The 16,459-nt window shown below is 35.0% G+C and overlaps 1 protein-coding gene across 3 annotated transcripts in view; it reads left to right on the forward strand.

Annotated features, from left to right (window-relative positions):
• The window catches only part of SEMA3A (semaphorin 3A), a 555,723-nt gene that overhangs the window by 509,450 nt on the left and 29,814 nt on the right, over positions 1-16,459 (forward strand). For all 3 annotated transcript variants that reach the window (XM_070787658.1, XM_070787659.1, XM_070787657.1), the window contains 3 exons: positions 5,340-5,381; positions 10,294-10,451; positions 13,042-13,109. In XM_070787658.1, coding sequence (XP_070643759.1) covers positions 5,340-5,381; positions 10,294-10,451; positions 13,042-13,109 — 268 coding nt within the window. The remainder of the gene's footprint in view (positions 1-5,339; positions 5,382-10,293; positions 10,452-13,041; positions 13,110-16,459) is intronic.

Here is a 16,459-nt window from a genome sequence, read left to right on the forward strand (position 1 = left end):
AACTGAAACACTGTGTTGATTTGACAAGGTGAATAGACAAGGAACAGATTTAGGGTCCTGGTGGTATCTGATACTCTTGGATTTTAAAAAGAAAGACATTAATGTCAACCAAACAGTTATATTACCATAATATCATCTCCAGGAGACCATATTCATTATGTATCTTTGCTAGACTGAATAACCAACCTCATATAAAATTCTAATTAAAGCCAGTACTGTGTCCATTGCCATTTTGAGGTTGGTTTTAAGAAAACACCCTGGTTAATCACAGGACATTCCAGTGGTTCTAGTTACATCTAAGATACTTCTATTCTGGGTGAAATCAAATCCCAATCAGAGTATAGTAAGAAGAATATTCCTCAGTGATGAAATTTCCATTTTAGAGTAAAATTTTATTGGGAAATAAGAGATGAAATAAATTGGCTTCCCAGGTGGCTCAGACAGTAAGGAATCTGCCTGCAATGCAGGAGTTGCAGGTTTGATCCCTGGATTGGGAAGATTCCCCAGTGGCTATCCACTTCAGTATTCTTGCCCGGAGAATTTCATGGACAAAGAGTCAGACACAATTGAGCAGTTAACACTTTCATTTTCATAGGACTCTAGAAATTACTTTAAATAGCTATCATATATTCAAAATGGTATTAAAGTACTAAGACAAAAACCTATTTCAAATATTACTTGTAACATAAACTCGTGTTTGAATCACAATTACTGTGATATTCCAAACAAATTGGTTAAAGTCAGTTGAGCCTCAACTTCTTCATCAGTTTTTTTTGTTTTTCTAATTAAGGTTACTAGTCAATTGTAGCTGTTATTAACTAGTTAAATAAATGACAATCTCATTTAAAATAACTGCTTGAAAATTCTAAATCTATACCTTGTTAAAAATATTCAAAAGCTGTGAAAACTAGAAGTATGCTGACTTTTACTTTATGCACTTGAGATTTTTTTTTTCCAGTCCAAGGAGGGTTTTACTTTTGATACAGTGGCTGGTTATATCAAGTTGCAATGCATTTAGTACAGTGGATTTTATTTATACTGCTATTGACTGCAAAGGATTGCAAGGCATTTACATAGATAATACATTCATTTTAAACCCAATTTATGCAGTATTCCATGAACAGCTGAGCAAACAAATGAAAGAGTTTAATTTTTATTCAAATGTAAAACATAATTGATGCTTTCCAAAACCTAGTCGGTTAACTCATTCTAATGGAGCTTCAGCATGCTTAGCATCCAGGGAACGCTGTCTGATTCTCCTGGGATCAGCAGGTTGAAAAGCTCTGCAAGTGTGAAAGTTTAATAAGGGCTAGATTTAAAATATCTGAAAAAAATATATATAGCAAATTAGAGTCATAGAAAATCTTGAAAAGATGCTAAGTTTTTAATTTCATTTTTACTCAAACTCCAGTTAAATTTGCAATTAAAACCAGTTTCATGAAAAAATGCTTATAAAGCTACATCTGTTTTAAATGGAAGTCATATTCATTACCAACTAGGCTCAGAAAAAAACATAGCTTATTTAAATGGATGTCATCTCAATATATTGTCTGCTAAAATTCAACCACAGGCAGCATGTAGCACATCCTATTCCAAACTGTTTCATGATCTAAAATATAAGTAAGCTGCTTTTAATAGAGAGAGTCTACGATCTTAATTTAAGAACTTTGAAATCATTATATGGCACAGTGGAGTTTCTTGTATATTGAGGTTTGTTTTGTTTTACAATTTATATATAAAGTGATCATTTCAGTCTGCCTTACAGACATTTTAATTTTGTATTGTCAGTGTATGTGAAATGTGTGAAAATTCACCAGCTTCATTTATAGATAGTTTCACTGAAGTTGTTTGAAAAGAGCCTAGACATAGCTAACTTTCATTTTAATTATACTACCTGTTAATTCGCTAAGAAATGCTTTCCTTGCACCTTGGCTATAAAATTTATTTCACGAAAGTCTCCATGAAGTTAGCTGCTTATATACATAACAACATAACCATTTTCCCTGTGAAACTGTTGGAATGGAAGAAGCTGCTGTGGAATATTTTTCTGCTTTAAATTCTTTGTTTGGATTCACTGATTCCAATATTATATAAACCTAAATATAACAATCAGTTTTGTCTTTTAAAACAAAAAATCTATGATGACTTGGTCCCTTGATTTTTGTGATTTGATGGAATAAATTTCAAAAATCTTATTTCTATATAGAGAAAATTGATAGATATTCCTTTCATCATCGTTGTCTTTATGATTGATAGTTCCTATAGAAAATTGTTATCTTTAATATCATTAAGCTATGAAAATGGGTAACTGTGGGGCAATTCTAAATTATCCTATCAAATTAATTTACATCCTAAATCATTTGTCTCATTTATGTCTCAGGCAGATAGTCTTAAATCTGTTAAGAAAATTCTGTGCTCAGCTTAGATATCAGGGTTCAAAGTGGAAATCTGCAATTCTATAGCACATAGGAGGTAATTAAAACCACAAGCCCAACAGGAAAAGAATGGAGCATCCAAGGAGGAGTGGATAGGACTCAGTAAGGAAAGGCAAACATATGAAGAATGACTAGAAATAGAAAAAACTCGAAAAAATTAAGAATAGTTAATAAAGAGTTCTAAGGCATAATGAAATCTAAATAGAGGAAGCAGTCAAGAATTGAGTGGTCACTAGTGCTATATCAAACAGGAAGTCCAGTAATCACAATAGACTGAAGCTTCCACTCAGCACTACAGGTTATCAGCCATCCCTCCTGAAAATCATAGGCCTTCTCTCCAGAGTAAGGCCTAGAGTCAGTGGGCTGAGGGATACATGGCACCAAATGAGATATGAACGAGTAAAGATGGAGAGTATAGAATAATCAGATTATTTTCAAATAAAATACAGATAAGCTTGAAGCGTTGAGGAAAAACTTTTTTAAAAAGATGGCTCCCTGTGTGTCGTACAAATTCAGTGGAAGGAACAGAGTATAATGGAGAGAGTAAAAGAGATATGAGAGAAAGGGGGAAATTTGTAGGGAATGCATTTGCTTATTCCATTATTTAATAAATAATTACCAAAAACATGTAAATGTAGTTGACCTGTGAACAACTTTGGGGGTTAGAGGCCCCCACCTGCTGTGCAGGGGAATATCTGAGTGTAATTTTGCAGCTGGCCCTCCATATCTCTGGTTTTGCATGCGTGGATTCATCCAACTGTTGCTGGTGTAATACTGCAGTGTTAACTATTGAAAAAATCCATGTCTTTGTGGACCCACACAGTTCAAACCCCTTTATTCAAGGGACAACTGTAGGATAAGCAATCCCAAGTATATGGCAGTGAACTAAACAGCCAAAAATGCCTGTGCTGAATTAGCGTTGGGTGGTAGGCGATTGGGGAAGGCTTGGGGCAAGGAACATAGACAGTTAAGAAAATGTGACATGCCTCTTCCGCTGTCCTCACATCCTGTCAGCCTAACCTCGAATTCCCACTGGGTATCTTTCACTTTTTCCCCCCATACTTCTCTGACAGGCAAAAGGGCAAGCAAGAGTCACAGCTAGGAGTCTGGGAGATTTAACAGCCCTGTGGGCATGCAATGAGTAACTTTTCTTGGTACTAACCTCAGTGGATAGCTTTGAGAGAGTCATTGTCTACTATCCTCAGATTTTCTCTCAGTGTTGACTTACATGACCTGCCTTTTTATTGGCTTTTCCTCCTTCCTCTCAGTCCTCTCTACCTTCAGATAAGAACTTTGAGGTATAGGAAGAAACGTGTACGACCCAAGATAAATATCACCTATAAATCATATACATACCACAAATGTCATATCTATGTATTTCTAGATAGTGATAAGCACTGAAGAGAAAACCTGAAGCCAAGGAAGGATATGAATGTGTATGTGAGTGTGTGTTGAGTGTATGTATGTGCATGTGAGAGACAGGAGAGATCTGAATAAACAGTATGTGACAAACATGTTTGTGAAGTATTTTACATTTATTAATTAATTTGATCATTATAGCAATCCTATGCAGAAGATACCATTGTATGTATTTTTCAGATGAGAAATTAGAAATAGTTTCTATACCACACCTAATATCAACCTTCTGACAAGACTTGTGTTACTACCATTTGAATTCATACAGTTTAACCCCTGAGTCCAACTCTTTACACTTTCTTCAAGGCATGACTTCAGAGAGAACTTTCAGGATTTTGTTCATCCCGTCTAAGCCTCCTTCTCATTACCTTTCTATAAACCCCCCCAAGCTATCTCTTGTTAGTGTTGTAATTGTCACTGATGAAACAGGATGGATTGGAGTTCAGTGAAAGTGAATCTGAGAGAACATACTCAAATGTGTTTAGGTAAATAGTAATTTGGTGGTCTGAGTTCATTAGAGAACAGCATTTATTTATGTAGCCTACATATGCTTATAGTAGGCTTTAACAGAATACTTTAATAAGGGTGCTGGTGATTATTTCTTCTCTAGTCATGACTTCTCTAAATTAGTCGGTTGACAGAAATTAAAGAGATTATGTTCTTCAGCAGAGCCCCGAATGTAGACCTTTGCACCTTAAATAGTCATTTTAATGATAATGAAGTAATATCGTCTCAACCAAGCTCTTACAGTTCTTGCCAGCTGGACACCAGCTCTATACCCTCAGCCCATTCTTGGTGCTATTAGGAGCTGGTCTGACATTCTCACCTCAGCCACAGTGTTCTCCAGTTGAACATACAAATTTTCACAGAGCCCCAGCATCAGACGGGGCTATTGTCAGACCACGGTAAACCAGAACAGTAACAAGTCCATTCTGTAATCATGTCTGACACAGAAGAGAACATAAACATTGTCCAAACCATAAAAATGAACAATCTCCCTATCTGCCCTAGTGAGTGATTGCTACTTTCCCAATAACTGCTCTAGGTTCACTCTGTTTTTTCCTCCTTCTAAATGAAACTTATGAAGATACCTAATCATAGAATTACCTTTGCTTTGTGACAGCATCCAATATAAAGCGAAATCCTGCTTCCTGGAACTCCCTCAAATCACCTAAACACAAGTCCAAAACATATTAAGTCCTTTCCATCTCACTCTTACTGAGTCCCCCCAGTCTCCTTTATCATAGTGAGCAGTGCCCCCAACTTGATCCACAGGTATGTTCTTGATGGTCTTTAACTGGAAGATGCACTTATTGTCTGCTCCACACATAGAACACTTGTCTATGCAATTTCTTTCACATGTTTTTTTTTCCCCCCCAGTTATATTGCTGCTTGTAGGCACTGAAGTTATCTTTCTGAAAGTTTATGCTGGCATTTTGTAACTTTTCTAATTGACTGAACATTTCACATTTTCTTTTTCTTCTTTAGGAACCAACTACTATTTCAGCAATGGAGCTTTCCACTAAGCAGGTAATAACATTATACATTACAATTGGTAATCTATATTTTGTTAACTTTGTTTCAAATAGATAAATATATTTATGTTCCATCAAATTTTATAGGTTTATTAACAGTTGTTCAAAACACAAGAGGAAAAAAACATTCTTACTATAAATAGCAGAATGAAAACTAAAGATAATTTCATTGCCCTCATGCTTTTGACCAGTCTCATATGTCCTATGGGCTTCCCAGGTGGTGTGAGTGGTAAAGAACCTGCCTACCAATGCAGGAGCCATAAGAGAGGCAGGGTGGATCCTTAGGTCAGGAAGATCCTCTGGAGGAGGGCATGGCAACCCACTCCAGTATTCTTGCCTGGAGAATTCATGGACTGAGTAGATTGGCAGGCTATGGTCCATAGGGTCGCAGAGAGTTGGGCACGACTGAAGCAACTTAGTACCCTTGCACACATATATGTCCTATAAATATATTTATTAGGTCATACGCATGCAATGTCGCTTCAGTTGTCTCCGACTCTTTGCGACCCTATGTACTAGAGCCCACCAGACTCCTCTGCCTGTGGGATTTTCCAGGCAAGAATACTAGGGTAGGTTGTCATTTCCTTCTCCAGGGAATATTCCCAATCCAGGGATTGAATCTAGATCTCCTGAGGCTCCTGCATTGCCGACGGAGTCTTTAGCGCTGAGCCACCAGGGAAGCCCTCTTAGATCACTGTTTGTTGTAGATTTTCATTTATAGTATTTCCTTCTTGGCCATTGTAACATAATTTCCTCAGTAATAACTCATATTTGCATCTATATATCCTCTGAAATAACATGGGTGAATGTTTTGGAATATAAATAAATGTATAATTTAATTTACATGTACAAACAAACTGTATTATACAGGCTACTAAAATCATGCACTGGACAGTATATTTTTGGAGAATTTTGACTTAGTTAATTTTAAGTTTTCAGTAGTATCATGTACTAGAGAAAACATTTAGTTTGGCTAAATAAAAAGGGAAACAGCAAAACAGTCCCTGCAAATGATAAATTATTAAACTCTTTGAATTCAAAGCTTGAGGACAGCATGTTAATAGTCTTCTCATTCCTGTTGAATGAATGCTTTGGCAGGACTCTTAATGAAATGCTCAATGATAATGGCAAAGCAAATATGATTTTAACTTCTAATGAATTATCTTTTCTGCAAAAATGTTACCTAGCCTTTCTATGAATATATCAAATTTAAATTTTAAAAAATGACTTGTATCCTGAGTTGAAATTAATTATTAAATAACCTAGGAGAAATAGTCAAAAAGTAGTCACTTTTTGACTTCTCGCTCTCTGAAGTGAAAACTTACATACAAAATTGTTTAATATGAGACTGATTTGGCAGATCTTATTTCTGATGGCAGATCTTACTTACATGTTTTATCTCTAACCATGCCATTTTTTGTCATACAAGATGCCAAAATACTGTGCTGGTAAAACTTAGTAGATACCTTTTCAACACATTTGTATCAAAATACATTGATAATCTCCAAGATATTTAGAGAAATCCAGAGTGCAGATATTATTGACCTGATACTGTCATCTTATACTTTATAAGTATGTGTTCACCTGTTCTTGTAATCTAAAAATTGTCAAATGTTGGCAAGGAAATCCGGGGAGTTCCAGGATGGTAGCTAGACTGGGATATTCTTTCCTATAATGATTTTTAAAACTATTTATTTATTCTCTGCTGGACTTCGTCAGTCTTAATTACATTGCATTCAGTTTTGTAAACTATCTCTGTCTGTTTTAACATTTTTAAACCTACCTTAAGAATGGCCCATTAAACGCAACACATTTTACCAAAAAACAAAAACAATTTATCAACCTAAAATACTAGGTTAGAAGAAAGTAACCCTAGCCTTCATTTTCCGTTACCGGAGTTTGACTTCATTCAGATGTGAGTCAATTTCATTTATGCTCGTGGAAATTTTAAAAGTGAGGCAGTAGTATCAAGAGGGACAAACGTGTTGCAACTAATTTTCTGGATAAATGGACTCATATCCTGCTTATGACCTGCAACTTATTAAGAAGGATAGTGAGAAAGCCTGTGGTGATGTTAAATTGGGCAGAAAAAGCACATCAGGTTATTTGCTGGTGACTGGATTATGCTCAATGGTGCCTGCAAGCCTCCCCTACATTTCATTTAGATGGCATAATTTATTTGCAAATCATTAATAGTACAGCAGAGTAATTGTAAAATGAAAACTACATTGATTGTATTAATTTTTTTCCATTTTATCACACTTTAGGTTTTCATTACAATGATTTCAGTTGCCATATTTTTCATTTCATATTTTTCTCAGGTATTATTTCTCCGAATTTCTGCCAAAGGGATCTGACAGATATAGAATTTATTATTTGGATAACAACTCCTTTATTACTCAATGCCATATTCTTAGAAATCTATAAGTATGAAGTTTTCTCATGCTTCTTAAAAGTTATTGGTCAAACATAGAAATCTTTTTCTTATGTATGACCAACTTGTTCAATAGCTTTTTAAATAATTATGTCCACAGTATATGGTTTGGTATATCTTATATTCACCAATGCCAGACATGCCTCTAAATACTGCTACCTCATTTTAACTAATCTATCATTTAAATATTATGGTTGTTTCATTTTTTTTAAATCACATTATGATTTCTTGCCTTCTTTTTTTTTTGCCACTTAATTTTTTTTTTTTAACTGAAGGATAATTGCTTTACAGAATTTTTTGGTTTTCTGTCAAACATCAACAAGAATCAGCCATAGGTCTACCATGTCCACTCCCTCCTGAACCTCCCTCCCGTCTCCCTCCCCATCCCACCCTTCTAGATTGTCATAGAGCCCCTGTTTGAGTTCCCTGAGGCATATAGCAAGTTCCCAGTGGCTGTCTATTTTACATATGATATTGCAAGTTCCCATGTTATTCTCTCCATACATCTCACCCTCTCCCTCCTCCCTATACAATCTAAGTTCATTTTTTAAAGGTGCTTTTGGAAGAGAGAAATAATAGGAGGGAAAAAAGTTCTTTGCATTAGTTAAGATCTCTGTTAACAGTTAATCATAATTTGAGAAATATTATCACATGCAGGTTCTGTAGATGCTATAAGAGGGGTACAAATCAGTCTCATTTTCTCTCAACAAAAAGGCTTAATAATATTTCATCTTTTACTCCCAGAGACTTTAACTATCATTTCTTAATTTGCTGTGGTTTGTAGCATCTTTCAACATAAAAATACAAGGTGAATATACTGAGAAATTGAACATCTGTAATGTATACCATATTCCATATACTATACTGGAATACTATTTAAAATAAATATTCTTCACTTTACTGAAATGGAATAAGTAATATTTATCAGGATTACTACCTCCATAATAGTTTAGTTTTTATTGTATTATTTCTTCCCCCTTTCTTTTCCCTGTTTTGTGTTAACATATAAGTAAGTTGGTTAGCTTTAAGCATATAATTATTTTCTATATAATGCTCCTTACCGTCAATAATTTCTTAGATTCTAATAGATACTTTTTCTTCATTCAAACATATCTGCTATATGTAGTCCATCTTTGAAAGCCAACTAGAAATGTGATTTTAATTATATCCATTGCTTACTAATAGGCAACTTGTAATACTAAAAGAGCACGCCATAGTTCCAAGTCGGGCTTTTCTGTAACTATTCTTTTCTATAGTGGAGAAATTAAAATACACTTCTGGGGTCTTTTTTATATGTACTATCATGTTTAAGTACATAAAATTTTTCACATTTAATATTTATTATAATTATTCAATCATCTAGTACAAGAAAGGGAGCTAGTATAGTATATAGTTTACTATATATTGATAGTAAAATGTAGAACAATCACAAAACAGTTTTATTTGTATTTAATTTTGTGTTTACATAAAGTTGCAACTGATATGCTACATTGGGCAACTTTGTTAAAGGTATTTTTTAACTTGTATCAAAAACCTAAATTAATCACTGATATGAAAGCTTTTTTCCCTCCAATTCTGGCTCCTTTGATAACTTCAAATTCATTGAGAATAACTCCAGCATAGATGTTTTATTTGGATGCATACTTTGAAGCTCTAGTTAAACATGCTTATTTTATGAATAAGGAAGTTAAGTCTTAGGAAAATTATGTGAATGGCCCAAGATCAACAGAGAGTTAATGTCAGGCAAGACCTAGAATCCAGATATGTTGATGCCCAATATCCCACCTTTTTGACATTTGAGCTTTTTGTTCAAGCCCATGGCACCAAGCAGTGTGTCCTCGATTCCCCTAAATGATGATCTTTGAGTGAGAAGTTAATTGAGTACTTTTGTTTAAAGTAGTCTTCTGGAGGTAGTACAAAGGCAAGATGATTAAAATTGAGCAAAGCTTCTTACCAATACAAGCACCAAAACTTCACCCTTTCCCTGCTTATAGGAGGGCAAACCTAACGTGGAAGTCCCCAAGAGTCAAAAGCAAAAGATCCCTGCCTCAAAACCAATCAGAATACATGGCAGGGTAGGTAATCTGGTTAATCAAAATTATAAACAGCAGAATTTTAAAATGCAAGCTAAGAGCAAACTGAAGGTTTGGACTGTCCATTGCTCAGTAATGTCATTTAAAAATTTTTTTATTTTCATGAGATTTAATTGACATGTAACTACTACTGTCTTCCTTCATCTTCCCTTATAAAATATACCTGTTTCAGTCAAATATATGGATTTCGACCTTGATGTATTTTAGATGGTCACATTTTCTGCCAGGCCTTCGAAAAAATTACCAGAAATGAAATATTTTAAACCCACAAAGATAAATGTATGCTTGCTAAAGTATAACATTTTCTTTTTTTTTTCTTAAGGAAAAAGATATTTTAAAAACAAGGTAATTTTTGTCATAACAGTAAACTCTTTCCACAGCAACAACTATATATTGGCTCTACCACGGGGGTCACACAACTCCCTTTACACAGATGTGATATTTACGGGAAAGCCTGTGCAGAATGCTGCCTTGCCCGAGACCCTTACTGTGCCTGGGATGGCTCCTCATGCTCTCGCTATTTTCCTACTGCAAAGAGGTAGGAGGACTATTAGAAATAAATACACTGTTTGACATTTATCTTATCGGATTTCATTTTTGAAACAGCTTCTTCATATAAGTACATCATCTCTTTATTTCTGTGTATAAAGCAAGGTGTTACAATTCAGGGAACTCTTAGATATATCCTAAACTTCTACACAAACTTGCTTTACTTTTGTTTTAGAAAACAAAAACACCATCTTAATTTGGCAAAATAATCATTTCAATGTATTCTTTACTACTCACTCAATGCTACCTATTCCCCTTGATATTCACCAGTATTTAAGAAATAAGCAATAATAGATAAAAGTAATATACAATACTTACTAATATAAACCTAAAGATTAATGGTATGCACACAACCTATTGAAAAATTTAATAGAAATTAGTATTATTACACTGATGCATTCATTACAGGGGCAGTAAACTTTGCTTTGTTTTTTATTGTAGCTAATGTTTTACAAGAAGCTGTGAACATGACATTTTTCATTGCTAATGAGATGTGTTCTACAACATTTGGATCATTTAAAATGTTTTAGAAAATACTAGAGAAAAGAAATAACCCAAATATCTAATTAAATATTTTGATTACACATTAGATATTATTGACTGTAGTATTATCTACAACTTAAAACTTTCATATATTCAGTCCATATAGGTTAAAACACAGTTACCTTGTTAATAATAATATTAAATATAAATGTATTAACCTATTCCATTTACTAAATACTCAATTTTCTTGAGCCTTCAGTATTCAGAATTGAAACAACGTATTTGTATTACTTTCATGTATCTATAGACTTTGTTGGAAGTTTAAATTTAAAACAAAAACTTAGTTTGGAGATAATGTGTTACTGATAAAGAAACCCTGAATATACTAATAAATAGCAATATGATCTTGTTACAGCAATAAAATTAATTAAGATAAAGGTTTTATGCTTCTTAAATCATTTAGCTCTAGAGGGCTTTGTATACAGACTAAGTGTTGCTTGAAAGTGTGGAATTCATGTTTGAACTAAAAATGTGTATTAATTTCATTCCATGTGAAATGTATAACATTGCCTAATTTAGTAATAATTCATTTGAATTTTAAGCTTTTCTTAATGAAAAATAATATAAAAATAACATCATAACTAAATCTGTAATACGTTAAAACCTGGATATTATTATATATTTGGAATGTTTACTGCATACCTAGAATCCAAGATTGAAGGAATTACAATTAACACATTTTTGTTGTGCCTTGCAGATTTTACCTAATCCAATTTCATGTGTCTTTGGAAAGGATGTTTAGAGGCCTTACAATTTATATATTCTTTGTGATGGCATTTTTCAAAAGCTTAAATGGCAGTAAAAAACACTCCGTCCCAAATGCTTTGTGGTTCGTGTTTCACAAGTTCTTTTGTTGGCACAATTTTGAAATGTGCACCATCTGTTTGATAGTGTCACCAATACTACAAATAGAAATTCATAAATACTTGGGACTTCTAAATTTATGAATACAGTAACCAATTCCATGTTTGCAGTTCTCAGTGGCCTTTGTTAGAACTTTCTTCAGTGTTGGTAACTAACTTGCAGCAAGACAATACCCATTAAAACAGATGCAGTATACAGTTGGGCAAGTGTCCCCCGTCTCTTCCCCAGTTACACATAAGCAGTCTCCATTTTTAGCCTTTTATTTGAACTACACGCCTTGTTTGCACCACAATGGCTGGAGACAACCTCCTTATTCCCAGTTAACCTTTAGCAAACTGTAGAGAGAAGGTGCCCAGAATGTACTATAACAAACATTATCTGAGCAGTAGAATGCAGGAGAATTTAATTTCAGTTTTATAGCAAATTTGCTTTTCTTTTAGGGGTAAGTTCGCCTTCTTTCTCACCTTCCTCTTATAAAAGGAGACTTGCTCCTTAATATTTGTTGTTGTTTTGTCCTTTTATTCAATTCATAAGTAAATTGGTTTGCAATCATTTTAACTATGTAGTCATAAAAGAAATGTTTTATTAAAAAAGGTTAATATAGCAACAAAAAATAAAAATTACAGACTAAATTACAATATAATTCTTTGTCTTAATACCTATAGTTTAACAAAAATTAATTTAAGGAATTGTGTATAAATATTAAGACAAAAATTCATGATTTTTAATTTTCAATCTTACTCCTTCATTAGTGATTAGGGGAAAAAATGTTTAATTCTATTTGTTGAATAAATGGGTTGCTATTCTATATTTTGTGTTTTTTCCTCAGAATTTAAGGTATTAAGAATTTTGAATTTTTTAGATGTTAGGTTCTTATTGATTGACATTCACTAGCAAAAGAACCCATGAATTTCCTGTTATCAATACCTTGAAAGACTTTTAATGCTTTGTTTTTTATTTACTGCATTTATATGCTATTTTCCATTTTGATCATCTTGGAGACTTCTCTTAGAGGTATAATGAACTGCTTTAAAAACTCTTTTAGTCATATATAGATTCATCTCTTCTAATAAACTCCTGGGATCTTTGATTTCGATTCTTCTTGATTCTTACAACAAATCCCCAAGATGGAACAGAGATACAGTAATACCTTTTAAATATAATTGTTTTAGACGCACGAGACGACAAGATATAAGAAATGGAGATCCACTGACCCACTGTTCAGACTTACAACACCATGGTAAGTTACATTTTTACTCTTTCAACCTGCTAGTACTAGGATAAAACCAAAAGCAGTAATACATATGCTTACAAGTTATACACCTCTGCCAAAATACTCAGAGAAGTGCAACTGAAGAGAAAGAACATCTTGTGGAAGAAAATTATAATGAGCACAAAGCACTGAATTATGTTTTATTATTGTAGGCATGATAAGTTCAAGATATTAGACCCTTACGAGACTTTATGCTCAATTTTCAAATGTTAACCAAAAGAAGTCAGGTTTAAGTATATGCTTTTATATATAGTTGCAAGCTGAGTAGTAGGCAGCAAATATATTCATTTAAATATATCCAAGAAGAAAGTGCAGTCTTAAACTAAGCCATACAAATTTTTCATTTATATGCTGATAGTATAGACCCAGTACATTATTACTGAGTATCCTACTCAAGTAAAAGTTAGTTTGGATTTCTTCACACTGATTTACCAGTAGGATATTCCCCTGAATCGGGGGATTTTAGATCAAGTTCATTTTTTGCTTTCTAAAAGATGTCAAGTTGCTTATTTAATGATGAAATATCAACCAATCTTTATTTAAAATGAAGTAAAATTGTAGTATATCCCATTCCTCCCACTTCAACCCTTTACAGAAAACAAAATTACTGAGGCCATGCTTCCCTCTGCTGGGAAAACTGAGCAATGACATCACTGCTTATGAACAGCTCAGTTAAAAATGGCTAAAATATCAACTGTAAACATATTATGTGTGCTGCTGCTGCTAAGTCGCTTCAGTCGTGTCCGACTCTGTGTGACCGCAGAGACGGCAGCCCACCAGGCTCCCCCATCCCTGGGATTCTCCAGACAAGAACACTGGAGTGGGTTGCCGTTTCCTTCTCCAATGCATGAAAGTGAAAAATGAAAGTGAAGTTTCTCAGTTGTGTCCAACTCCTAGCGACCCCACGGACTGCAGCCCACCAGGCTTCTCCGTCCATGGGATTTTCCAGGCAAGAGTACTGGAGTGGGGTGCCACTGATTAATATCCTATAATCCATAATTTTCCTATTGACTTTTTTGATATCTTTTACGTTAATCTTAAAAGAAGGTATACTGTTTTTATCAATTACTTGAACTTGATCTACTAATTCTGTGTAAAGAATATTCATGGGTAATTCAGTTCAGTTCAGTTCAGTTACTCAGTCGTGTCTGACTCATTGTGACCCCATGGACTGCAGCACGCCAGGACTCCCTGTCCATCACCAACTCCCAGAGCTAACACAAACTCATGCCCACTGAGTCGGTGATGCCATCCAACCATCTCATCCTCTGTTGTCCCATTCTCCTCCTGCCTTCAATCTTTCCCAGCAACAGGGTCTTTTCAAATGAGTCAGCTCTTCACATAGGGTGGCAAAAGTATTGGAGTTTAAGCTTCAACATCAGTCCTTCCAATGAATACTCAGGACTGATTTCCTTTAGGATGAACTGGTTGGATCTCCTTAGTCTTTTCCAGAACACCACAGTTCAAAACTATCAATTCTTCAGCCCTCAGCTTTCTTTATAGTCCAACTCTCACATCCATATATGACTACTGGAAAAACCATAGCCTTGACTAGACAGACCTTGTTGGCAGAGTAATGTCTCTGCTTTTTAATATGCTGTCTAGGTTGGTCATAACTTTTCTTCCAAGGAGCAAGCATCTTTTAATTTCATGGCTGCAGTCACCATCTGCAGTGATTTTAGAGCCCGAAAAATAGTTTGTCCCTGTTTCCACTGAGTCCCCCATCTATTTGTTATGAAGTGATGGGACCAGATGCCATAATCTTAGTTTTCTGAATGTTGAGTTTTAAGCCAACTTTTTCACACTCCTCTTTCATTTTGATCAAGAGGTTCTTTAGTTCTTTTTTGCTTTCTGCAGTGAGAGTGGTGTCATCTGCATATCTGAGGTTATTGATATTTCTTCCAGCAATCTGGATTCCAGCTTCTGCTTCAACCAGGCCAGCATTTCTCATGTACACTGTCGGATATACTCTGCATATAAGTTAAATAAGCAGGGTGACAATAACCAGCCTTGACATTTTTGGAACTAGTCTATTGTGCCATGTCCAGTTCTAACTGTTCCTTCCTGACCTGTATACACATTTCTCAAGAGGCAGGTCAGGTGGTCTAGTATTCCCATCTCTTAAAGAATTTTCCACAGCTTACTGTGATCCACACAGTCAAACACTTTGGCATAGTCAATAAAGCAGAAATAGATGTTTTTTTGGAACTCTCTTGCTTTTTTGATGATCCAGCGGATGTTGGCAATTTGATCTCCGGTTCCTCTGCCTTTTCTAAATCCAGCTTGAATGTCTGGAAGTTCACGGTTCGCATAGTCTTGAAGCCTGGCTGGAAGAACTTTGATCATTACTTTGCTAGCATGTGAGATGAGTACACTTGTGTGGTAGTTTGAGCATTCTTTGGCATTGCCTTTCTTTGGGATTGGAATGAACACTGACCTTTTCCAGTCCTGTGGCCACTGCTGAGTTTTCCAAATTTGCTGGCATGTTGAGTGCAGCCCTTTCACAGCATCATCTTTTAGGATTTGAAATAGCTCAACTGGAATTGCATCACCTCCACTAGTTTCCTAAGTAGTGATGCTTTCTAAGGCCCACTTGACTTCACATTCCAGGATGTCTGGCTCTAGGTGAGTGATCAAACCATCATGATTATCTGGGTCATGAAGATCTTTTTTGTATAGTCTTCTGTATATTCTTGTCACCTCTTCTTAATATCTTCTGCTTCTGTTAGGTCCATATCATTTCCATCCTTTATTGAGCCCATCTTTGCATGAAATGTTCCCTTGGCATCTCTAATTTTCTTGAAGAGATCTCTAGTCTTTCCCATTCTATTGTTTTCCTCCATTTCTTTGCACTGATCACCAAGGAAGGATTTCTTATCTCTCCTTGCTATTCTTTGGAACTCTGCATTCAGATGCATGTATCTTTCCTTTTTTCCTTTGCTTTTTGCTTCTCTTCTTTTCACAGCTATTTGTAAGGCCTCCCCAGACAGCCATTTTGCTTTTTCCATTTCTTTTTCTTGGGAATGGTCTTGATCCCGGTCTCCTGTACAATGTCACGAACCTCCGTCCATAGTTCTTCAGGCACTCTATCAGATCTAATCCTTTGAATCTATTTCTCACTTCCACTGTATAATTGTAAGGGATTTGATTTAGGTCATACCTGAATGGTCTAGTGGTTTTCCCTACTTTCTTCAATTTAAGTCTGAATTTGGCAATAAGGAGTTCATGATCTGAGCCACAGTCAGCTCCCAGTCTTGTTTTTGCTGAATGTATAGAGCTTTTCCATCTTTGGCTGCAGGGAATATAATTAATCTGAT

This window comes from Bos indicus, chromosome 4 (assembly GCF_029378745.1).
Source record: "Bos indicus isolate NIAB-ARS_2022 breed Sahiwal x Tharparkar chromosome 4, NIAB-ARS_B.indTharparkar_mat_pri_1.0, whole genome shotgun sequence".
Classification (NCBI taxonomy): Eukaryota; Metazoa; Chordata; class Mammalia; order Artiodactyla; family Bovidae; genus Bos; species Bos indicus.